The sequence below is a fragment of the Trichosurus vulpecula genome, chromosome 3 (assembly GCF_011100635.1).
Source record: "Trichosurus vulpecula isolate mTriVul1 chromosome 3, mTriVul1.pri, whole genome shotgun sequence".
In the NCBI taxonomy this organism is placed as follows: Eukaryota; Metazoa; Chordata; class Mammalia; order Diprotodontia; family Phalangeridae; genus Trichosurus; species Trichosurus vulpecula.
The window spans coordinates 305,956,222-305,982,335 of NC_050575.1; the positions used below are offsets into that span (position 1 = coordinate 305,956,222).

The 26,114-nt window shown below is 37.0% G+C and overlaps 1 protein-coding gene across 2 annotated transcripts; it reads right to left on the bottom strand.

Moving 5' to 3' along the window:
- Positions 1 to 78: 78 nt before the first annotated feature.
- DDHD2 (DDHD domain containing 2) lies at positions 79 to 25,274 on the bottom strand. Of its 2 annotated transcripts, XM_036750304.1 has the most exons (17): positions 25,053 to 25,274; positions 21,724 to 21,911; positions 21,000 to 21,089; positions 19,722 to 19,842; positions 15,257 to 15,346; positions 13,850 to 13,985; positions 10,283 to 10,491; positions 9,584 to 9,651; positions 8,383 to 8,505; positions 6,915 to 7,010; positions 6,012 to 6,140; positions 5,749 to 5,904; positions 5,014 to 5,116; positions 4,698 to 4,874; positions 3,679 to 3,841; positions 2,810 to 2,927; positions 79 to 2,462 (listed from the first exon to the last, which is right to left on the bottom strand). In XM_036750304.1, exons 1-16 carry the CDS (start codon positions 25,270 to 25,272, stop codon positions 2,846 to 2,848), a joined length of 2,151 nt encoding a protein of 716 aa, XP_036606199.1. In that variant the 5' UTR covers positions 25,273 to 25,274; the 3' UTR covers positions 79 to 2,462; positions 2,810 to 2,845. The 2 variants fall into 2 exon arrangements, with proteins under 2 accessions (XP_036606199.1, XP_036606200.1); XM_036750305.1 differs by lacking the exons at positions 79 to 2,462; positions 2,810 to 2,927; positions 3,679 to 3,841; positions 4,698 to 4,874 and having other exon boundaries at positions 5,070 to 5,147.
- Positions 25,275 to 26,114: the final 840 nt, after the last annotated feature.

Sequence of the window (26,114 nt, forward strand, 5' to 3'; positions counted from 1 at the left end):
GCCCACAATTCATTGCCAGTCCAGATTTGGTGTTTCTGAGAATGCTCTGTCCTGAGATTAAAAATGCAATTACAAACAGAGGATGTAGCTTTCTTTATTGAAAAGCAGATTAAACCCAGTAAAATAAGCAGCTAGGTCTGTGAGTAAGGTTTTATTTCAGAATTCAATGAAGAATTATAGATAGGTTCACATTATAAAAAACAAACATTTCAAAAGTGCCCCAAATTGAAAAGCCAATCAGGACTGTTATTCCATGCTGCAAACAGTTGCTTTTGCTAAAATAGGCAGTGCTTATTCTATTGCCAGGAATATGTGCAAAATGTCACTGCACTGGGGAGGATTTTAGAACATTAAACTAAATAAGCTTTTCAGGCTTGGTCAAGAGATTGCACAGGATGAATTTTAAGTAGTGCAAATAATATACAAATGAAAGTTAAGTCAAAGGCTAATGACATCCAACAGATACACACCATACATACCATGATACATCACAGGTGGGTGGGACAAAGGACAGCTCTTTTACAAACCATTCCTCCTCACTAATACTCCCCACTTTAAGTATGCAGTGGTTATATCTCAGCTACCCTATTTATACCTTTTCCATCTTTGGTTAGAAGGGATCAACATTGCTTGTCCTTTGGTTCTTCAACTGTGACTTGCTTCTCTGTACCCAGAGCACAGCTCACACCAGAGGCAGCAGCTGTACAATGCACAGCTCAGATGCCTCCTGGGGCCTTTGTCAACATTTAGTTTAAACTCATCACATTTTACGTAAGAAACATAGTAGACAACATCCTATGTAACAGGTTTCTAAGTTCCTTGGTCAGTATTTGCTTGCAATCAGGGGTACAAGAAAAGGCCAGGTTCTGTCTTGCTCTCTTCATTCAGTCAGTGAGATGAGCACAGAATGGCCTTTTGCCAGGGAGCTTTCCCACCTCCTAGCATTTCTCTGTAAAGGCCACTGCTACCCTGAAGATATACTGCAAGATGGTTCTAGCCTTAGTACAGTCATATGATAAATTTATTTTAAAATGAAGCCTTTCTGCTTCTAGTGCTTGAGAAATGGAGTGTGACATTCTTCAAACGAGTAAAGACTGTGGTGAAACTTGCAACAGTTTTACTCCCACAAAGGGTGGTAATACCTAAGCCACGAAGGGAAAGGCATTCCCAAACTGTGCAGGTACCTTTAAAAAAAAAAAAAGTGACTTACTGGCATTGGTCCTCTCATATAAATTCTCCTGCCTTTACACAAATGTCAGACCATTCCAGGCTCAGCTGGCAGTGTGTATATAGTGCCATGGCTATCATTTTGGCCCCTGGAGACCCTACCATCCAGGATGAGTTACAGGAATGCTGCCCCAAAGCACGGGCTCAGCCAACGTACCCAGCCAAGAGCTCTTCTAATAAGCACTCGGGGGAGTGGAGATAGAACAAAGTGGCAGTTTACAAACGGCATCCTAACCATGCTTGTAGAGGGCAAGCACCACCCTCACCCAAGTGGGTTTTATAAAGGTTCTGTTTCGCTGAAATGGTTCAGTTAGCAGACTTCCTGTTTTATTTTTAGTACATGCAGCCTAACAGAGCTCATCAACTGCACTGTGTTTGTGCATTCCCAAAGAAGTTATTTAGGCTTTTTTAACCTCACCCTCTATATTACATCAGCTAGTATTATTAGGGATATTACATTAAATGACCATCAAACTGTGTCCTGAGCTTCCCAGCATGAGGTATAATATGGAAAGGAAGTTTCTAAGACAGAGGTATCAAACAGGCCTGCAGAAAACCAAAGTGAGGCCTGAATCAGATTAGCATGTAATTGGGAAACATTCAACAGAATAAATAAAAATACAACAGAATGTTAATTTGTGGTTTTCTACATCAATATGGGTGGCAGGGATCCTTTTCTATTTGAGTCTGAAATTACTGTTCTAAGTCATCCGACATCTTTGGACATAAGTACCTGATTTAACCCTAGTTCAGAAGACCCTTTCCTTCGTGGAGTTCCATGACAATGCCACTCAGACTCAGGGTGCATATACATTGAAATGAATACGGGTTATCTCACCACTACCCAGAAGTGGATGCTATCTCTCAGTATCTACACTCATCCTGCCAGCTGGTAGGTTGAAGTCACAAACAACAAGGGATTTTTCCAAACAGTTCAAGAGGAAGTTCTCTATTTACTCAAACCCAATATGGACAAGTCGATTTTGCAGCCTACATCTGTCATCAACAGAGAGAAGATACTGAGAACTGAAGATGCCCTTACCACTGGCTATGATGAAAGGATAATAATTTTCATATGAAACCAGTGATAAAAGTATACACAAAACTTCCAGAGGAAGTTGATTTTCCCTCCCCATGGCAGGCGGGGGCAGGGGACAGGGGGCAGGCCATGTTCAAGAAGGTGGCAGTGGCAATGGAAAAGGTGAGTTTTTTAAGAAGCAGTCCTCAGTGTTCATCTAAAGAAGAGAAGGAAAAGAGAGGTCACTGCATAGCAGTAATTAGCAGAAACAAGGTGCACACCATTACCTGATAGAGATTTTCTAGTTATGAATGTGAGAAGTTTAAATCAACACAAGTTTCCTTGCTGGTTTCAAAGTTTATGAGATTCCAAGTCAAGATCCTAAAAATGACATTTCAACAAAATCACTAACACAATACATAGATTGTTTTTGATCTAATAGTCCCTTTTAAAATGACTGATAACCTAGATCTTGGTGATGGAGGTGGCAGCAGAATATGCTTGTAACTACTTAATACTCTGGAGTTTCTTATATAAAGAACTAGGAGACAACTGAAAGCTTACATTAAGCAGCCACAGATAAGGTAGAGGTGGTGTTTTTCACTGGGTAGGCTGATCCAAGAAGATTCCCTGGGTTTGGTAGATTTCTTTAAGGACCAATAAAACTGTATCCTCAGATTCCCTATTGAGATAAGCAATGACATCAACACCATTCAGGATAATTCATAAAAAATGTCAGACCTTAGTTCCTAGAAAATAAATGGACCTGGACATATTATGGTTCAGGTTGCCATCTCTTGCAAAATAATTCTAACTTTATATCTGATAATGTCTTAAATGGTCATTTTTCTAAAAAAGATTTTTCTCATCTAGCTAGACAAAATGCCTTCTAAACTGACTTAATGAAGCTGTATCTTCAATATAAACAATTTTACTAAACATTTATTCAACTCTTGGTGTATGCAGAGTACTATAACTGGGTTATTAAAAGGTTTCAATAAGGTACAATCCTTGTCCTCTTGAAGCTTTGTCTAGTAGCTACCACTACATATTCATCCATAAATTTTTATCTACTTTTCCATAATAGTGATGGATTTTCTTTAGTTCATCCATACCCTCACTAGGCCTTCTTGTGACTATCAAACAGCACACATTTATAAAAGAGTGAAGCTAAATTATTAATTCAGGGAACTGAAACTATGACCTTGGTATCATTAACCATATGCTCCAATCCAGTAAGAGAATACATTACAAGTGAAAAGAAATAACATAATTTTGAAAAATAATAACCACTAATTAGGCAATACTATTCTATAACTTTGCCTGAATAAGGAAAAATCAGTTCAGTCATATAAATATCCACTATCTGGTTCTTCTGTATTTAACTCATATTGCCTAGGGTGCAAACAAGGATAAAAAAGCCCTTGACTTACCAATAGCAGAGATGGCTTTGCAGTGCAAATAAATATTCATTAAAGCTTTCAATAGGTTTCTCCTGTAATACATAGTCAATGCGTTGGCCCCCATTCAGCATTCCAACATTGATAGAAGCGGCTTCTTCTTTGTCTGCCACAGGCAAGTCTCCTGCTTGAACATCTAGATATGAGGAACCAAGGTAAGAGCAATCGAATTTTTATCTTTCTTTTCTTATTCTAAACTTCCTGTTTACTATTAAATTGTTGTTCCCCATATAGAGGAATAGCTAGCTTCCTTTCAGCATCCTTTTCTCAATCCCTCCCTTAAGGCTTTTTCTCCAATCCCATTGGTTTCGTTTAAATCAGGAGTCACCAACCTACAGCCTGTCGCCTGTTTTTCTATGGCTCATAAGCTAAGAATGTTGGCTTGTCGGGTTTTTTTTTATGTTCATTCAATAAAATGTAAAAAAAAAAGCTTGTGGGCCAAACAAAACCAGGTGATGGGCCTTTGGCACATGGGCCATAACTTGCTGACCCGATTTAAAGCACTGGCATTCTTTCCACTTAAGCCATTTCGCTGGTTCTGTTTTTGAGTGGACTTCCTAGTTCACAAAATAAATCTGAACATTACCAAAACTCAGTGACAAAGGAAAGACTAAAGCCAAAGGGCTGTGGGATTAACAAGGAGTAGACAAGTACCTAGACTATCCCAGATTTAGCCTACGGAACTAGAACATAAGATAAACCACAGGAAAAAGAGGCAGAGAAAACTATCTAATGAGTCCTAAAGAAACTCTCTTTTGAAGGAGAAACAAGTGCTTTCAAGAGTCTCACCCCAAGACTTCTCAGGCAAGAAATAGTTGGGATTTTATTCACTACAGCATGCTTATTATTTCCTGGATATTGATACCACATACTGTTTCTATAACTTGTGGCCATCAAGGCCTATAGAAGCCACCAAACAGGAGTGAAGAAAAAAGCCCAAGGACTATGGATAACAGAAGGACTCCCCAGTCTAATGCAGGAACTCCACCAACCACTGGGCTTCTCTGGAATTGCTTCAGGTTCAGGCTCAGTTTCATCTGCAGCAGTTGCTTCTGTAGCCTGAAGGGCTGGGTATGGAGCTCTGGTAAAAGACTTCCAGGCCATTCGTAGGGAACTCAGCACATTGTTCTTTAGGTCCATGCTCATCCGGGTCAAGCCTTCTCTCAGTTCTAAAACATACATTGGTAAAGGAATTTTAAGGACCTGAGTATTCAGAACAAAGCTAAAGAGAATAGGCCAGAAGCCATGTCCATTGTCATGGTCTAAACCATCAGTTCCAGACCTGCCTGATTCTTAATTCAGCCTTACCCAAATGCATCCTCTTCCTGCCTTTATGATGAGGGATCAGCATAGGCTCAAATTCCACTCCTGGAACCACCATTGGCTCAATCCTATATGCCACAGGGTCAAACTGCATAGAAAAGCAATAGCTAGACTTACTTCTGCCAGAGAAAGACAAGAAGAGACAAGCAGTCACAAGCTCACTACAGAAAGGCAAAAAGAGATAAATTAAGTCTTTTCCAGGCCAGTGATTATAGTAGAATAATGTAGGAAAGAAGCAAACCAACCAAACAGGCTAACACACTGTTTTCTAGTTGCCTCTACCACTAAAGAGTCACAACCAGGTGCCAACTTACCATTTCAAACTTAATATATATTTACACCCTACTCACATATTCTACTGTTTAGACAAACTGGTCTTCTTGCTGTTCTACCCACATGACAATCTATTTCCTGTCTCCATACTTGGAATGCATGTTCTCTTCACCTCCATTTCTTAAAATCCCTTGTTTCGTTCAAAACTCAGTTGACATGCCACCTTAATATGAATGATGCCTGCTTTCCTCTATCTCCCCTCCCTCCAAATTACCGTGGATTTATTCTGCATATATTTAAGTACATGTTGACTCCTCCAATAGAATGTAAGCTCCTTAAGGACAGAGAGATTTTAGTCTGTATCCCAAGTACCTGACACATAGCAGGTGCCTATAAAATGACTGGTGACTACTGACTGAGGTAAAGCCATAACCATATAGTACTTACAGGGTGATAAATATTGAAGAAACCTTTGCATGTTGGAAGTTTGTAGCTGGGATCGATTCTTTTCAGGCCTCGGACAGTAAGGAACATTCCAATAGGAGACCCAAAGGCAAAAAAAATGTCTGGTTTATAAATTAGCCTAGGGTATTTCACAGAAGCCTGGGGAAGTTGAGAAGAGGAGGGAAAACACCATTCACAAATTATGTCTTTGTTTCTAGAACACCCATTGTTCAAAATGCTCCCCCCCAAAAGAATTTTGTTGTTACCTGTCCAATGCTAATATCCAAATACTCATCATTTCCAGCACCATCAGTACTACTACAATCCTTGAATTTTTCTGAAAGTACAGGTAAATTCCCTCCCAAAGCCGACTGCTGATTCTGTTTGTTAATACCCTGAAAATTTTAAAACAAAAAAACTCAAATTCTTTAGAGGTGCCTTGCAAGAGAATCAGCCAAAGGATTAAACAACTTACTTTTGACTTTTAAAAGGCAATGGAGCAAGAAGGAAACTACTGTTGAAATGGTAGCCAGTAGAGCCAAAAGAGAAAAGAAACTTAGAAAACAAGCTAGGCCAACAGCTGCCTGACAGTAATGCTATAATATCTCTAAACACACTCCAAAGTGTTGTGCAAACTGGAACAGCCAAATGGCCAAGAGTTGGTAAAACATTAGCCAACTAGCTAAGAAAAACAGAGAAAGAAATGGAATAGAAAATAGATAAAGGAGAAAAACAGATAGAGGAAAACTGGATGGGAAATGTGTACTTACTAGGAAATTCTCTGAACTATTTCAACTGCCAGATCAGAATTTATAATGTGTTTCATTGGCATGAGAAATGGAACAACAAACATGGAACAAGAAAATAAAGCCAAGGAAAAAACTGAAAGACCGAATCAAACCAATTTCTGTGGGATTGGAAACATTCAACAGCTGAAGAAATCAAAGACTGGCAGAAGATCAAGGTAGGTTAGAATTCTGGAAACTTTAATAGGTTTAGTAGATGTGGATGAGGTGCAAAAGACTATATAGAGTCAAAAACCAAAATATCACACCCCTGCCCACCCACCACCCTGAGTGAATGCTCTGCCAGGCAGAAAGATCTGACAACCTGATAGAGATGCATCACCAAACAACAGAAAGAATTTTAGACCAATATAAGTTTATTACCGGTGTGTTTTCCCCATTCTTAAAATAGTGTAGTATCTTCTTTCTTGGTCCCAAAGGAATTCCCATTTCCTGAAGATCTCTGTCTGTACACAAAGCCTAGGCACAGAGAATCAAATGCTTTACTTCTAGGTAAATATGACAACACAAATATTGGGTCTCCTGAAGAGAACAGAGCCGGGCCTCCTATAATGGCTTAGGATTTTTGCTTTATTTTAGATCTACATTTTTGCATTGCTCTGGCTCCCTAATATCACAGTTTCATTTAAAAGGATACAAAAGAAATATAAAAAGGACTTTAAAATTCTAAGATGTCAATGTTATAATGATACAAATATCACTACTTTGCTGTAGAAGATATACCCTATTCTTGTGGAGGAAGCAGAAGGTAGACACTCAGTGATGCTACAAAGTAGAGAAAAAACATTCTGACTTCCACCCTCATTCTCTAAGTAAAGGCTGAATTGTCATATTCTTGCCTGATTACTATCCATAGAAACAAGGAGGAAAATAATATCCAGAATATAACATAAATTTGGCTTTAACAAAGTATTATTATCAGAAATATCTGCTAAAAAAGGACATGACTTCACATGTATGAAAAACATTTTAGCAACTAGGACCTCTACTTAAAGTGAAAAGAACAAAAATGTTAGGAAGAAAAACTCACAGATGTACGTATATATAATTTACACTTGAGCTCTCTTCTGAGCCTCCATAAGTTCAGAGAAATAACTCTGATTCCTTGGAGATGATGCCAGCATGTACAAACTGCCAAATCCTAATAAGTTAAGATTCAAGTAAGGGGCCTATTCATAGGCTGTGTATCTGTCTTCCAAGAACTAACCTAACTGAAAACACTTCTCAGCAGAAGGTTGGCCACTAGATGATAACTGTTTTTTGGACCATAGCATCTCTTTAAGACTCTTTCCCCAAACCACTGAGGGAATGCAATCTATGCTGGAGGGGAATATCTAAAATGATGAAATTGTGGATCTTTTGAAATACTTAAGCACATAAACATACCAGTTCTTAAAAATAAATATTAGAATATTAAAAACCTTCTGTTATGCAAGAGTCAATCACTGAACTTGCCATAGTAAAAATTAGGAAATTATTTCACTTACTAGATTGATTCTTGCTTTCATAATATTTCTTTATAACAATAAAGTTACGCATGTCCTTTTATGCCTACATATGTGTTGCCTGCTTTAGACTTACAACTCCGTGGAATAGGAATCATGCCAACATTAAACTATATAGCACTATATGTATGTAAGCACTCAACAAATCCTGAAAGATAAGAGAAATGATATGACAGTTCTTTAGGGCAGGTACTATATTCCGTACTCCGCCAAACATACGGCAGACATTCAATAACAATTACTCAAAGGCTCTGACAAGTAACAAAAATATTGAGGTAACGTAATACAAGATAATAACAACTACTTTAACAATAGATAGATTTTACCAGAGCTGCTTTATCTATTTTCTCCTTCTTAAAAATATTGCAGAATTCAGAGAGCTGAAGTTTCTTCAAATCCTCTTCTAGGTCTAGTATATCGCCCTGATCCAGGACAACCCCTGGAGTAACCTGGTAATTACAGAATAAAGTAAATAGATCAGAGACAGTAAAACTGTAGTCAAGTACTAGTTACTTCTATACTATCAAAAGTAAAGAAAACATCCTTGCTGTTAACTAGTAAACCAACCTTTCAGGGAATATACTGTATTAGGGTGGGGCAGGGGGAGATGGAGGGGAATGTTGTTTCTGTCTTTATTGAAAAATGTCTGTTGTATTGAAAACAAAATACAGGAAATTATTCTTAAATATGAAGACATCACATTTTATAAAATTAAATTACAAAGTTCTCATTTACTGATATTTATATTGTTATAAAAAACATTTTAATGATACTTTGTTAGTAATAAAATATCATTTGTTAATATAATTTTATTAATATCATAAAAAGGCCTATCAGATTCAGGTACCTTAATATGAACAAAACAGATATGAAATCTAGACTTATATAAAACACAAATTGCAATGTAATTATTCTATTTTTCAAATAATTTATCATTATCAGCAAACACTTATTAAGCACCTACAATACACTAGGTTCTAGGAAAACAAAAAAGCAGACATGATAACTGCTTTAGTTTGAGGAAACATTAAAAATAACTAATACAACATAACATAATCTGCGTTAAGACACCAGATGAATGATAAGAACAAGAGTCAGTGATTTATTTTACAAAAGAACTTGTAGCAGTATTTTTTTTTAAAACAGGAAGCTCTCCTCGTGCATTTAAACTATAAACTAATTTATAAATAATGCATTTACACAACACTCAGTTTCCTCATATGTAAACTATGGGGAATAAATACTAGATGACATCTAAATTCCCTTATACAACCCTATAATCTTACAACTGGTTAAGCCTATACATTTGCATCATATTAACCAAAGCCCATGTTTGGTTACTTAATAATTTTGCTACACATTGTAAAACACCTCTGCCACCAAAGTACACTAGATACAGTAAATCTTCTATTTATATTTACTGAAAAATAAAATGCACTTAAACTCAATCAGTCTGACCTCAATTCAGAAACTGGATTCTAAATGCCAAATTTTTTTACTAACTAAACCACTAAAGAAGTAATTTACCTTTTCACTGTCATTATCCTCCAAAGGATCTTTCTGATTTGTTAGGAGATCAAACAATATAAGTGATCCTGTAAAAATAAAGGGGAAGAAAGCAGGAAAAATACAACTAGCATTAACCCTTCCTAGTTTGTTATTTTTCCCAAAAAGACAAAAACAAGATAGCAGCCTGCTGTACATAAGTCTGAAAAATCCTTTCCCCCCTATTCCAACATCAACTCCAAATACTTCGCACAGGCTTTCAGCTGTACATTACAGAACCTGATATGGACCCAAAGAACTGGGAAGCAACACAGTGGTGTGGAAAATGGTATTAGGTTTGGAATCAAAGCCCTGGGTTTCAGTCTGTGGTCTCACTAGCTCTGTGACTTTGGCTAGTCATTTATCTACTTTAAGCCTCAGTTTGCAGTCAGTACCATCTGTAGCTTGTCTGTCCACAGTTTGTTGGCATGTTGTCTCCCCTATTACACTGTGAGGTCAAGGGTAGGAACTGTCTTTTCTTTTCTTTGTACCCCCAGTGCTCAGCACAGTGTCTGGCACATAGCAGGCACTTAATAAATGTTTATGGACTAATTTTTCTCATCTGTAAATTGGTCTTAATACTTGCGCAACTTATCTCATTGGGTTCTGAGGATAAAATGAGATAATGCATATAAGAAACCTTGAGAACACATCAATATGAGCTTTTATTATTATTATTACCTAAACTATGACCAGCTATGGATACGCCCCCTTTGAAATTCGGGTTCCTCTGCAGAAAGAGTTTATATATTCGGTTCATTTCAGAGGCAACTGTGTCCACGATAGTCTGACAGTAGGTGGGGCTATTGTAAAAGAAGACATCCAGAATTGTGTCATTGGTGAAATGCCGAAGGCGGTTGATGCTGGGCAGAGTAATTCTCCTCAGATCTCTGAAAACAGGAGAGAGATTTTAGCTGGAGACCCAAATAAAAGTGCTCTAGCCAATTCCATGTTATCTTCCAGAAACAAATTCATTTTGAGTACTTAAAGATGAAAAGGGTTTGTCTAAAGGCATGCCGTTTCCTATGTCTCAAAAAGAGAAATTTTGGTATCTATCAAATTTTGGTATCTATCAATTTTTTGGTGGGGAGGCAAAGGGGGTAGGGAAGAGGAAATAAAAAGGGTAGTATCTTCCTTGAGAAGGGTTTCAAAATTCTGGCAGTCAGCAAAAGGAAAGACTGGGGACTCATCAGGAGGGACGTGGCCTCTAAGAGCTGTGTTCTGAGAGCAAGAAGTGGTTGAGAGGAGCCAAGAGGAAAGAGAAGGCTGCTAATGGGAAGGGAAAAGTCAGGGAGTAGCAGAGACACAGATGTCAGCCAGTCTCAGCTTCCCATTTAGGAAAAGTCCATTTTAGGGTTTCCAGAATGATCAACCTTGAAGTGAAGTAGCCCATGACTCCAGCTCACTTAAGAAAGAATATGAGTTATCTATCCAGAAAAAACAGCATGTACAAAAATAACAGGTGTGAAGGACTGAAAAAAACAGGATTGGGAAGGCTAATTTTCACCCGGGGCAAGGGTAGAAAAGCAATACCCTTTTTTTTCTTCACATTTTTGGTGAAAAATATCACCTCTTAGTGGTCTGGTGAATTCATTGCTACTCCTGTAAAGGACTTCCTTCTTCCCCCAGTTCACAACAGATGTCCTTATTCTACCTAACTTCTCTGGTATCATGTCTTAACAAGGGGCAGTTTTTAACTAGAAAAGCCTTGGCTATCACATTGTCAATGACAGCTCTAGTGTTACTTCTTTCAAGGTTGGGAATTTCTTACCTTCTTTAAAAGCTGAACATATATTACTAACATGTATGGAAATAAAGGAAAATGAAAAAGCAAGAGTATATGTGCTACGGGAGGGAAGCCTTGTTTAGCAATATTGTTGAGAAGCCAACGTAACTGCAGGGATGTGTAGTGATGATACAATCAAAAATGTTCCAAAATGGTACAACAACTCCCTCTTTTATCCAATAAGAATTGTGTTTAATCTAGAGGGTGGTTCAGAATTTAATCATTTTGCCCTAAAGAAAGAAACACCTGCCAAGACAAACCCAGGAACTATATGAACAATTACAGAACACTTTTCATACAAATAAAGTCAGATCTAAATAATTGGAAAAATATCAGTTTCTTATGGGTAGGTCGAGCTAATATAATAAAAATGACAATTCTACCTAAATTAATTTGCCTATGCAGTGCCATACCAATCAAACTACCAAAAAATTATTTTATAGAGCTAGAAAAAAAAACAAAATTCATCTGGAAGAACAAAATTTGATCCAGAATATCAAGGGAATTAATGAAAAGAAATACAAGGCAAGGTGGCCTACCAGATCTTAAATTGTATTATAAAGCAGCAATCATCGAATACTTGGTACTGGCTAAGAAATAGAGTGGTGGATCAGTGGAATAGGTTAGGTACACAAGACACAGTAGTCAATGACTACAGTAATCTACTGTTTGATAAACCCAAAGACTCCAGCTTCTGGGATAAGAACTTGCTATTTAACAAAAACTGCTGGGAAAACTGGAAAAGAATATGGCAGAAACTAGGCATAGACCAACATCTTACACCATATACTAAGATAAAGTCAAAATGGGAACATGATTTAGATATAAAAGCTGATACTATAAGCAAACCAAGAGAACAAGTTTACCTGTCAGATTTATGGAGAACGGAAGAATTTATGACCAAACAAGAGACAGAAAACATCATAAAATGCAAAACAGATAATTTTGATTAGATTAAATTGAAAAGTTTTTGCACAAGCAAAGCCAATGCAACCAAGATTAGAAGGGAAGCAGAAAACTGGGAAAAGATTTTTACAGCAAGTATCTCTGATAAAAGGCCTCATTTCTAAAATATAGAGGGAACTGAGTCAAATCTATAAGAATACAAGTCACTCCCCAACTGATAAATGGTCAAAGGATATGAACAAACAGGCAGTTTTCAGATGAAGAAATTAAAGCTAGCTAGTCATATGAAAAAATGCTCTAAATCAACTATTGATTAGAGAAATGCAAATCAAAACAACTCTGAGGTACCACATCATAACTATCAGATTGGGCTAACATGACAAAACAGGAAAATGATAAATGTTGGAGAAGATGTGGGAAAATTGGAACATTAATGCACTATTGGTGGAGTTATGAACTGATCCAACCATTCTGGAGAGCAATTTGGAACTATACCCAAAGGGCTATAAAACTGTGCATACCCTTTGACCCAGCAATAATACTTCTAGGTCTATATCCCAAAAAGATCATAGAAATGGAAAAACGACCCACACATACAAAAATATTTATAGCAGCTCTTTTTGTGGTGGCCAAGAATTGGAAATTGAGGGGATGCCCATCAATTGGGGAATAGCTAAACAAGTTGTAATACATGAATGAAATGGAATACTATTGTGTTATAAGAAACGGTGAGCAGATGGACATCAAAAAAACCTGGAAAGGGGCAGCTAGGTGGCGCAGTGAGTACAGCACCAGCCCTGGAGTCAGGAGGACCTGAGTTCAAATCTGATCTCAGACACCTGACACATGTACTAGCTGTGTGACCTTGGGCAAGTTGCTTAACCCCAATTGCCCTGCCAAAAAACAAAACAACAACAACAACAACAAAAACACAACAGAAAAACCTGGAAAGATTATTATGAACTGATAATGAGTAAAGTGAGCAGAACCAAGAGAACACTGTACACAGTAACAGCCACACTATGCAATGACTAACTTTGATAGACTTATCTCTGCTCATCAATGCAAGGATCTAAGACAACTCCAAAAGACTCATGATGGAAAATGCTATCCACATCCAGAGAAAGAACTACGGGGTCTGAATGCAGATTGAAGCATACTATATGCTCTTTCTTTTTTGTTTTGTTTCTTCTTTCTTGTGGCTCCTCTCATTGATTCTAATTCTTCTTTACAACAGGACTAATGTGAAAATAAGTTTAATATGAATGTATCTATAGAGCCTATGTCAGATTGCATGCCTCCTTGTGGAAGGGAAGAGGGAGAAAATTTAGAACTCAAAATCATATGGAAGCGAACGCTGAAAACTAAAAATAAATAAGTTGAAAAGAAAACACAGGAGTCTAGATTTCTTAGTAGTCTAAAGGACCCACAATGGACTTCTACTGATGCCAGAAATATCAATGGATACTTCAACGAATAGAGGCAAGCCCTACTACAAAGCTTCAATAAGTACATAATCACAGTTAACTAACTCAAAGTTTAAAGACTTGACTCACACATCCACACCAGTAGAATGCAAAGGGCTATGCCAGTTGACAGGAAGAAACTCTACCCGGCCAATCTGTTGCTGTTCTTGAGCTTTCTTAAAGTGTGTCTGTAGCAGGTTTAAGGAAACGCCACGGAAATCATTAACTAGAAGGAAAAAAATTTCATTGTGAATCAATAATTTATCTAACTATATCTTCTTTTAATACTTTTTTGACTTTATGACATCTTATCTTCACAACAGCTAACTAACTTCCCTTAGCAGTGGAGGGGGTGGAGGTGAAGGGAGGTGAAGAAAAGAAGAGAAAGTTAGGGATGAAGGAGAATTTATCAATTTAAATAATCATTATAACCTACAAACCATTTCATTAAAAATGTTGGTTTCAAACTTATTTCTGTTCTGTCATAGCAAGCTTCTCACAAAAAGCTCAAAGCTCATTGTGAGTAGGCCATACCATCAAATTCTTTAACATTTTCTACTTACTTACAATCACACTTATCATTCTGAGTAAGCAGAATCGGGGAAACAAATTTACGCAGTGCTACAACTTAAAAGGAAAAAACAGCACCAATAAAACCATCAGATTAAATGTTTTAAACTTATAATGATCAAGCTTATCCCATCAAAAAAAAAAAAAAGGCCAGGTATGAAAAAATACTACTCCCTACCCCTCACTGGCTTCCTCGCGTATGTACGGCTGTGGAATAACACATATTAATGTCAGACTTTTTTGATATGTTGGTTAGTTTTACAGAACTCTTTTCCTTTCTCCTTTTTTTTTTTAATCTTTTATTACAAAGGAATGGCCCTTTGAGAGGGATATAATAGGAAATGTAGGTGATGTAAAAATTTAAGCTATGAAAAATTTGCTTTAAAAACATTTTAAGTTAAAAATAACACATAACTGAGAATATTTGTCACATAAAACCTATCTTCCATAAGACAATTCCAGCTCATGGTCACACTACTTAAGATGGTTGGTTTGAATGTTGATTGCCTAACTGGATATTTTTACTTTCTTTCAAAAAGAAAAAACTACTTTTAAAAAACAAAGTTTGTTAGGTGAATCTAAACCTACAAAGAGTTTCATTAAAGCTTTTCTTTTTCACCTGGACCATTAGCAACCCTTACCGTCTTCTTGACATTTATGGCATTTCGGATAGAGAAAACACATTTCTATAAGTATTTAGGATTTGACTACGCATCATGTACTAATTAAGAGATTATCTATTATCCATGTGTTATCCTTAGAGATTCAAAAGCATTTTATTTCTGAGTTAAGAAGCTTGGATGTTCATCAGTCTTCTTTAACTCTTCCAAATCTGATTATACCACCAAGGTTACTGTCATAGCCTGCAGGCATACCTTCTGAACACTGTTTAGGAAATCTAATCACATACACGTTTTGCAAACTTACCACACTGTACAATGCTTCTGAATCGAAGGTCACAAGCTGGTCCAATACCATGAACCACAAAAACCAGATGATCTATTTGTAAGGGTTCTCCTAGAAATTAAATCAAAAGTTAGCCTACGTGACTAACTGATTATGACAACTGGTAATATTCACATTTAAATGGGCAAGATAACAAATAATAAATATTATATGGAACTATGCTAAAAACAAAGCTCTATCTTAGAACTTAGGACAAAAGAGTTATTTGACTTTGTTTCTAATTAACTGTTCTTGGAAGAAGTCTATAAAAATCTTTTCTGATAAATATATCCATCAAATCAGCATCCAAATTCTCAGCAATTTCAGTAAAAATCTAGTATCAGGACTTTATCCAAAAGGATATAACTTTATAATACAGTTTTGCCAATTCTAAAGCAAGCAGAAGGAGACTTAATACCCAGTTTAAATATGTTGTGAAATAAGAAACCAGCCATGGACACCCATCAAGGTCATTCTAAAAACTGCTTTTACATTGTCCATAACCATCTATATCATCAGGAACACACCAAACATGTAGTATGAAAAGTCACTTCCTGGAAAGAGGGCTTTTGGCTGGTTTCAATGCTAATTCTGTACAGTTATAGAAAGAGAGGTGAACTTGGAAATCAAGCGACCCAGTGTCAAATCCTCGCTGTGATGCTTATAAGAAGTACAACACTGGTAAATCACTTACCTTCTTTGTGTCTCAAATAAAATAAGGACAACTGAGGGAAAAGGATTTGTAAACCTTAAAAAGCACCATACAAATGTAGGATAGTACTATTACATATGATTAATTAGCTCTTAAAAGAAAAACAGAGTAAAGAAGAAACATTCTTCATAAATAAAAGCAGATGAAAGAAGCAAAATGTTCAATAAACCCCAAAATTCCAACTATGGGGGCAAGGACTCACTATCTGACCAAAAAAGCTAGGAAAATGAGAAAAGTAGTCTAGCAGAAACTGGGTTTAGACCAATATCTATATATACATATATGTATATACATATATGTATATGTTTGTGTGTGTCAAGATATATTCCAAGTGGATAAATGATTTAGATATTAAAAGTCAGATCATACACAAACTAGAAGCAAGAAAAAAGCAACTACTGCAAGTATGAATAGAGGAAGAGTTTGTGGCCAAACAACAATAGAGATGAACTCAGAAGATACATGGACATTTTTTACATTAAATTGTGTCTCTCTGTTATGTACAACTTGATTTTCTTTTTAAGTACACAAAAACGTCCATGACTTACATTTAAAGCTGTCAAGTGTGTCTGTGATTCCTTCAGGCCTGCCTTCTGTTCTGTGCCCACCCCCACCCTCTTTCTTTTCTTTTCTTTTTACTTTTTTGTAAACCAATCCCTACTTCTCCTCTCCCTCTCCATTACTCTTCCCCAAAGTAAGAAGAAAGAAAATCAAAACCTTTGTAACACATATGAAGAGTTAATAAAACGAACAAATGTCCACATTTGGTTATGTCCAAAAATGTACTTCTCCTTCTGCAAACTGAGTCCCTCAGCTCTCTGCCAAGAGGTGGGAACATGCTTCATCATTAGTCCTCTGGAACTATAGTTGGTCATTACGTTGATCAGGATTCTTAAGCCTTTCAAAGTTGTTTGCTTTTACAGTATTGTTGTTATTGTTTAAATTGTTTTCTTGTCATTGTATAAATTGTTCCCCTGGTTCAACTCACTTTACTCTGCATCAGTTTATACAAGTCTTCCCAGGTTTCTCTGAAATTATTCCTTTTTGTCCAGCCATTCCCCAAGCAGTACATACTCCCTTAGCTTCCAGTTCTTTGCTACAACAAAGAACTGCTATAAATATTTTTATACATATGATCCTTTGCTTCTGTTTTTGATCTCTCTGGGGTATATTGGCCTAATAACGGTATTTCTGAATCAAAGCATTTTGTTGTTTAGTCATTTTTCAGTTGTGTCCAACTCTTTGTGACCAAATTTGGGGTGTTCTTGGCAAAGATACTGGATGGATTTACCATTTCCTTCTCCAGATCATTTGACAGATGAGGAACTGAGGCAAACAGAGTTTAGTGACTTGCCCAGGGTCACACAGCTAGTAAGTGTCTCAGGCCAGATCTGAACTCAGGAAGAAGAGTCTTCTTGACTCCAGACTCAGCACTCTATCCACTACACCACCTAGCTGCCAGATCAAAGGATTTAATTTAATTTAATATAGTATCGACTTAGTAACTTTTGGCACAGTTCCAAACTGGTTTGGACCAATTCACAGCTCTTTGCACAGTGCATCAATGTGCCCATTTTTCTATAAGTCCTCTTAACAATTGAAAATGGACATTTTTATTACATAATATTGAAAAGTTTTTTACACATACAATTACAATTAGAAGGGAAATAGTTAACTGGAAAAAAATCTTTGTAGTAAGATTCTCTACTAAAGGTTTTATATCCAAGTTATATACAGAACTGATTCAAATATACACAAAGAAGAGCCATTCCCAAACAGATAAATGGTCAAAGGATTTAACAAGGCAGTTTTCAAAGGAAGATACCCAAACCTATCAATACACATATGAGAAAATGCTCCAGATCACTAATAATTAGAGAAACGACTTTGAGCTTCTACCTTACACCCATCAGACTGTCAAAAATTACAACTCTTAGAGGGGATGTGGGAAAATAAGCATGATAATACAAGACTTGTGGAGCTGTAAATTGTTCTAGTCAATCTGGAAACCAATTTGAAACTAAGGCCAAAAAATTACTAAAGTTTTTGTTGTTTTTTTCCCACTGAACAAAAATGAGGCCATTCACCAAGAGCTCCCTCTTTTGCTTTCCTCTTTATCTCACATCACTTATATGCCTTCTGCCATTATCTCTTCCTTCAATCCTGCATCACACGAAGAGGTGGCCCTTTTCTTTGACAAGGCAAATCCCTCCACATGCATAAGTGATCCCACTGTATTCCATCTTCTCCCAGACTGCCCCATTTATCATCTCCCTCTCACTGGATCTTTAATCTCTTTTCATTTCTCTCTCACTAATCTTTAATCTCTACCTAATGGCTACTTCTCCTTGCCTACAAACATGACCATATCTCCTCTATCCTCAAAAACCCTCACTTTAACCATTCATCCCTGCTAGCTGTTGCCACTTCCTTTCTTCTGCAATATGGCTTCTGGCCCCATCCTTCAACTGAAATTGCTCTCTCCAAAGATATCAATGACCTCTTAATTGCTAAATCTAATGGATTTTTAAAAATTCTTCTCCTCTGCAACCTTGACACTGTTGAGCACCCTCCTCTCCTTGATATTCTCTTCTCTCTAGGTTTTTGTAACACTGCTCTTTTTCTTGGTTCTCCTCCTACTTATCTGACCAATCCTTCTTAATCCCCTTTGCGAGATTTATATCAAGTCATAAACAATGATCATGGGTATTCCCAAGGGCTGACCTGGGCCCGCTTCTCTTGTTCCTCTAAATACTATTCAATTGATGATATCATCATATCTATGCTGATGATTCTCAGATCTATTTATCCAACTCTTAACTTCTCTCCTGACCTCCACTCTTGCTTCTCAAACTTCCCAGCAGATATCTCAAACTGGATATCCTGAAGAAACCTGAAATTCAGCATGTCCAAAACTGAACTCATTATCTTTCCCAAGTACTCTCCCTTCCTAATTTTCCTATTACTGTTGAGGGCGCCACCAAAGACTTTTATGAACTGATACAGAGTGAAGTGAGAGGAACCCAGAGAACAATGTATGCAAGAAAAACAACACAGTAAAGAAAAGCAACTTAAAAAGTCTTAAGAATTCAATCAATGCAATAACCAACCATAAGTCCAGAGGGTCAGTGATAAAACATTCTATCTTACCTCCTAAGTGAGGCAATGAACTCAAGGTGAAAAATTAAATATGCATCTTCAGACATGCCAATATGTGGGTTTTGCTTGATTATGCATATCTGATACAAAGTTTTTGTTTTTCTTTCAAATTGTTGAGAGAAAGGAAGTTATTGAAAGGTTTATAAAAATAAAAAAGAAAAAGGCCACTGAATCATTTTTTTAATTCAAAAAAGAGAAAAAAAGAAAAGTCAATAAGAAACTCATACAAGCTGTAGGTAACTCTGAAAATAAATGTTAAATTTTTTGTATACATTGAAGGAGAAAGAAACAATATGTAACTGGTAAAGATTCACAGTTACATTTGCGATATACTCTTTTCCTGTACTTAGTATATGGAAACCCTGATCTTACCTGGTATTTAAATTCAGAAAAAAAATAAAAGCAAATGCTGATCTTTTACCAGAATAAATCCATATGTCTTAAGGCTATTTTTTAAAGCTTTAACTTAAACAACAAGGAAATCTAAGCCTACATAAAAAGGTCACCATTTAGAAAATGGATACACAGACATTCTGTTTTGGGAGATATGAAAAAGACATATTTATCAAAAGTTACCACAAGGAATATCAACGGAGATGTTCTCAACTCCTCTCTTCACAGTTCTGGGGCGTCCTTGCTCAGTAGGTATAGATCCCCATTCATCAGATCCTGCCACTGGGTGGTAATGGACCATCAGCTTAAACAAAAATATCAAATCCATGAACAAAGTCTATGTTGAAGTCATCCCTCTGAGGACATCTAACAAAGGAGGCAACCATAATTTCTAACATGTTATAAACATATACTTTCAAATCAGAAACAAGAATTCTCCTCCTCTGCAACCTTAACACTGTTGAGCACCCTCCTCCCCTTGATATCCTCTTCTCTCTAGGTTTTTGTAACTGCTACTGTACCTTAAGATTCTGCACTGGGTAAACTGAGTTGTCAGGATGTTTTCAACAGGGAAGAGTTAATTTCTTGTAATATTCCTGAACTATAACTTTTTTTAAGTTAGATTAAACTTCATATTCTACCAGCTGACACTAGTAATTTTATATTAACTTCATCAGCATTATATGATTTTATCTTAATTTATATAAGTTAATACTACAGACCAAAGAATAAGCAATTATCTCCAGAAAAACCCCATTAAGAAGTCCACAATAGTCTAGGAACTGTTGGAGAGAGTTCTGGGAATCTCCATAATGTTCTGCCCTCACCATATTAGTATAAGTCAAGTTAGTTAACTGTCATCTAGGAAAGGCAGGGAGAGCCTGGCCCTAAGCAGATGAGATATAGATCTGAAGAAAGCAGAGGCAGAGGCAGGGGAAAGTACTGGAGAAATAAATAAGCATACTTACCTGGGCCTTGGTGGATACCATAAGAGATACATGCTTTACTTAATTCATTGTCAGGAGTAAGCAATGTGTCTCCATATTAATTAAATGAGTCAAACAAGTAGAAACTCATTCCCTTATTTTGGCTCAAGGAGTGACAGGCATATAATTAAAATAGTTAGATACAACTGTCACACTCCTGCATTCATATAAAGGAAACGTTACTCTCTTTGGCTTGCAACATGTAGAAGGCACACTCATACAGTTGTGTAGTACTCTGTACATAGTGGCTTCCTAATTCACTCCAGCACATCTTTCTATAAAGTATTTCCTTTATCACAAGATAGGTGAAGATAAATAATCTTAATCAAATTCTTAAGAAAATGTATATTCTTGATAAAAAAAAATTATTGAAGAAACTAAACTGAATCCTGAGAGAGGAAATAAAGCAAGAAACTGCATTCTCTTTACCAAGTCAATTCAAATTTTCATCATATCAGAGGAAGTCTTTGATTACCTTTGGATTGTGTAATATAATGATTTCTCTGTTTGGGGATTCAAGTTTCTTTTTCCATTCATCAAGAGTTACAGCAAGCATGTAGGTTTCCTTAGAAGAAAAGACATTTCATTAGAGTCTTCCAATAGCATTTCAAGTAAAAACAACTTAGGCACAAGAATCTTGCTAGAGTAGAGTGCAATTTACAAGTACCTTTAATTTCAAGATAATGTGATTCCAGAATTCTACAGCACAAGGGAGGAAAACAGACATAAAGAACCTATTCTATAGTGTTAACTACAACAAACATTAAGAATGACCATATGGGGCAGCTTGGTGGCGCAGTGAGTAGAGCACCAGCCCTGGAGTCAGGAGGACCTGAGTTCAAATCTGGCCTCAGACACTTGACACATGTACTAGCTGTGTGACCTTGGGCAAGTCACTTAACCCCAATTGCCCTGCCCAAAACAAAACGAAAACAAAAAAAACAAAAAAAAAGAAGAATGACCATATAATAAGAAAAATGCAGAACATTTCTAAAGTCTTAAAAACAAAACCATAAAAATTTCTTTCAAATTTAACTTGAGAAGAAAGGAATGCTAAGAATCTATGATTCCAGTACTACACCATGATCTCTGGAGTTGATACAAAATCAGACAACTCAGGATGCAGAGATTTTAAAAAAGAAGTAAAGGAAGACAAAAGCTAAGGAAAGTGGTGGCTATATGTGAAGCAGCTTAGTTACCTCTAATTGCTGACTGAAGGTCTCTGAATAGGGAACATATTTATTGTCTTTGTCTCCTTTGTAAAACCAGGTACAGCGTCTCACTTCTGATGCTAGCTCATCCCAGTACACAGCATACCGCATCCTCTCTCCCAAATGTACATCATATCGGCCCCCATCAGTGGGAACAACCCTTCCGTTACAATCATCTAACAGGAAAATGGGGAGGAGAAGAGAAATACATTTAACAACAGAAAAAAAAAAGACAATATAATTCTACATTAAATTCTGGATGATGTTGCAAATCCATGGCACTGTCAGCTTATACGGATGATACTAAGTAAAGTAGTCCCTAAGAACTTTACAAATTTCCTTGTAACCATACTTGAGTTATATGAGGTACAAGCAAACTATTACCCAAAAGCTGCATATGAGAACAGGGAATGGCCTTTTCTGTTTACAGGGTAATTGTCCATAAGAAATCTATTTTAGAAAAACTAAGCATAAGGAGTTCCCTTCTGAATTTTTTGCTTGAATTTAAAAATTAAATCTGTGACTGCTGTGAGTACCTGATTTTTTTTGTTTTGTTTTTTGTTTTTTTGGAGGGGGGAAGGCAAGGTAATTGGGGTTAAGTGACTTGCCCAAGGTCACACAGCTAGTGTGTCAAGTGTCTGAGGCTGAATTTGAACTCAGGTCCTCCTGACTCCAAGGCCAGTGTTCTACTCACTGCGCCACCTATCTGCCCCAAGTACCTGATTTTTTTTACCCTATTTAATAGGACATTATATTCTAGGCCTTTTTAACCCTATTCTATAGAATCCAAAACCGATATGTTTCAAATGGCACTGAAGCTAGAAAACCCAGTTTTCTAATAACTAAAGAAACGCCTATTTATAAATAAGAGCCTTATATTCAAAGATAAGATAAACTAAAACAAATTGGGAAGATACATTTTTAAATAAGCTGGCTAAATCTAAAAGGTATTGTTTTCAAATAATGCAAACAAAAGTTTTAAACAAGACAGTCATGCCTCTCTTTTCCATAGCGCAACCAAAAAAACAGGAAGGAAATAAAGTTTCTGAACAACAAAAATAAATGTCACAAAACCTACAACCTAAACCTCATACATTTTACTAACACAGCCCCTCAAGTCCTTACTCAGTCTATTTACCCTTATTTATATTCAGTTCTAAGCTTGGTTATATTATTTCCAAGCCAAGAACAAATGAAATGAGAAGCAACCTATTAGAAGAAGAGAAAATGGCTGTTAAGAGATATAGGTAACAACAGCATCAAAAATCGATGGCTAGGGGCAGCTAGGTGGCACAGTGAGCAGAGCTCCAGCCCTGGCGTCAGGAGGACCTGAGTTCAAATTCAGCCTCAGACACTTGACACATGTGCTGGCTGTGTGACCTTGGGCAACTCACTTAACCCCAATTGCCCTGCCCCCCCCCAAAATCGATGGCTGAAACAAAACTACAAAAACAATCTACAAAAAATAAGGATTACGTGTTAAAAATGATTAAAACTTCATCCCTCGATAGCCCCTAAGGAAATGATTATATTGCAGTGCAGCACAGTAAGTAATGTTAATAACTACTTCTAAATCTCTTTCAATTTTAGGATTTTATGATGGCCCTTAGTCATCATAAAAGGCTAAAACAAATCCTGTACACTCAATGCAGAAAGGCAGAAAAGTACACAAAAACATTTTTGAAAAAGTCTCATCAAAAACAAATTAAAATAAAAACCATTTAAGTACTTAGAAATGTTCATTTCAAAATTCTTCCACTGACTTCCAAAGAATTCTGGATAGCCATAACTTATTGTTAGCTAGGTTTACCAGAAGGTACTCATGTCAAGCTTGTAGCTTTCATATGATTGGCAGCATTTATATAATGTCTTAAAGTTTTCAAAGCACTTTACATGTCTGAGGATCTCATCAGAGCCTGTGAGGTTGGTACTATTATTATCCCCATTTCACAGAAGAGGACAAGGAGAGAGATTAAGTGATTTTCCCAGGGTCACACAAGCTAGTAAATGCCTGAGGCAGAATGGAATCTCAGGTCTCAAGTACAAACACCCTAGCTACTGAACTATCTAGATGCCTAACATGAAAATGTTACAACATTCTCAACTTATTTTGAAAAGTATAGGATTTGTTAATATTATTTATTATGAGTTCTATTTTATTTATGGTACTTGGGAAATCAGAAGACCTGAGTTCACAATACAACTCAGTTCCTTCCTTATGAGCTAGGTGACTGTGGGCAAGTGACCTAACTTCATTAGGCTTGTTTCCTCACCCATAAAACTGGGATATTAATACAGGATACAAGGAAAATGCTTTGTAAACTACTGCTGGTTTTGATCAAAATTTTATTAGTGATTTAGGTAAAGCTACAGAGGGAGCACTTATTATCAACTACAGATTGCACAAAACTGGGAAAGACAGCTAACAAACAATTATATGATTGAGAACTTTAAAAGTTCTTTGGAAGATGAAATGATGGACTGGATCTAATACAATTGAGAGAGGTAAATATAAAGTCTCCCAATTTGGTTCAAAAATCAACTTTAAAAACACAAAATAGAAGATGCATGGCTAGACAATTCTGGTGCAAAAGAGCTGTGAATTTCCATATTATTTGTTACATAAACTCAATGAAAGCCAATATGACATGATGGCCTCCAAATAAACTAATCATTTATTGCTCAGAACAAGGGAAATAATAGTCCTGGCTTAGGTCTGACCTGGTCAGGTCCCAACTGGAGTACTGTGCTCTGATCTGGGTACCACACTTTAGGAAAGACATTGATAAACTGGAACATGTGGAGAGGAGGATAACCAGCATACTGAAAGTAAAAACCACAGCACTTGAGGATCAGTGGAAGAAAGTGGAGATGTTTAACCTAATGATGATTTGAGGGGGCAGTGACAGTTGTTTTAAAGTACTATAGTTTTAAAGGACTGTAGAAAAAGGATGAAATTTGTTTCACTTAGGTCTAGAGGACAAAACTAGCAAAAATAGGTATAAGAAGTTGCAGAGAGGTAAATTTAGGCTGAATATTAAGAAAAACTATCTAACCATTAGAACTGTCCAAGATTAGAATAGACTGCTTTAAGATATTTGGAATTCCTTATCAAAGGAGGTCTTTAAGAACAGGCTCAAAGAGAACTCCTCAGAGATGTTTTAAGGGGAATTTCTAGGTCAAGTACAAGTTAGGACTAAATGACCTCTGAAGTCTCTTCCAACTCTGAGATTCTGTGATCTTAAGATTCTAAACTTTAAAGTGCCAAAAAAACATGAATTACTGTTATCTACCAAAAGCCATTATGTTCTGCTTACCAGAACCATAGGCTTCTTCCAGCTGCTGCGAATCTTCAGTGTTGAAAGGAATCCATGTCTCTTTAGAGTCTATTATCTTGCAGTAAAACCAGTGAGGAGATACCGGCTCATACAAACTGGCAGCATCCATGTCTATTATCTCAAAGGAACTAGATGAATTTGATGATGGGGAAAGATCTGATTGGGACAACTGTTCTTGTTGCTGTCCCACAGCTGACATTGTGTTCTCTAAAAAACAAGTAAAAGAAAACAAACTCTAGGAAATAATTTCACATTTGCTATTAGAATTGGTGATACAAGAGATACGGCCATTCTACGGTAGGGAGGAGCTCGCTCTGCAAAAGGACAATGGATAGGTACAAAACCTAACAGGGTCCCATCTTACAAAATATTTGTAGTATGCCAATTAACTGCCTAGAGCTAGACTCCCCACTCTTCCTCAGAAAGGCAGGGCAAAGCAACAAAGGTTTGTTAAGCAGTTACTACATATATGAATTTATTTTTATTAAGCACTTACTAGCACTGTGTGCTAAGTGCTGGGGATACAAATTCAAGCAAAAAGAACAGTTTCTGCCCTCAAGGAGCTTATATTCTAAGGGAAGAAGACAACTCACAAAAGACAGGTAAAAAGGGGAGGTCATCAAATTGGGGAATAGGAGAAAGAGGTATGGGGAGGGCATAAAGTTGAAGTCTGGGGGGAAAAAAGATGGATGAACCGTGCAGAAGTACAAAAGTGTGTTAGAGGGGTCTAGCAAAGTAAGGTCAAGTCTGGGCTACAACTAAATGTTTAACATTCCAGTCCGATCAAGAAACTTAAGGCCAGCGCCAAAACTGGAGTTTCTTGCAAGCCACTCAATCTGAGTGGGAGGGGACTTCAGAAGTGGTGTCCCGAAAGCCCGAGTTTTCAGCCTGCCCCAGGGATGCTCCATGCCATCCACGGGCGCCCCGGCTGGAGTCTTCTGCCTTTCAAGATATCATTGTGGCCTGGCCAAACGTATGTGGCGATCGGACCAATCCGGAGAATCCGGGCCCGCCTGCGGCCGCAGGTGAACGTCTAAAGGA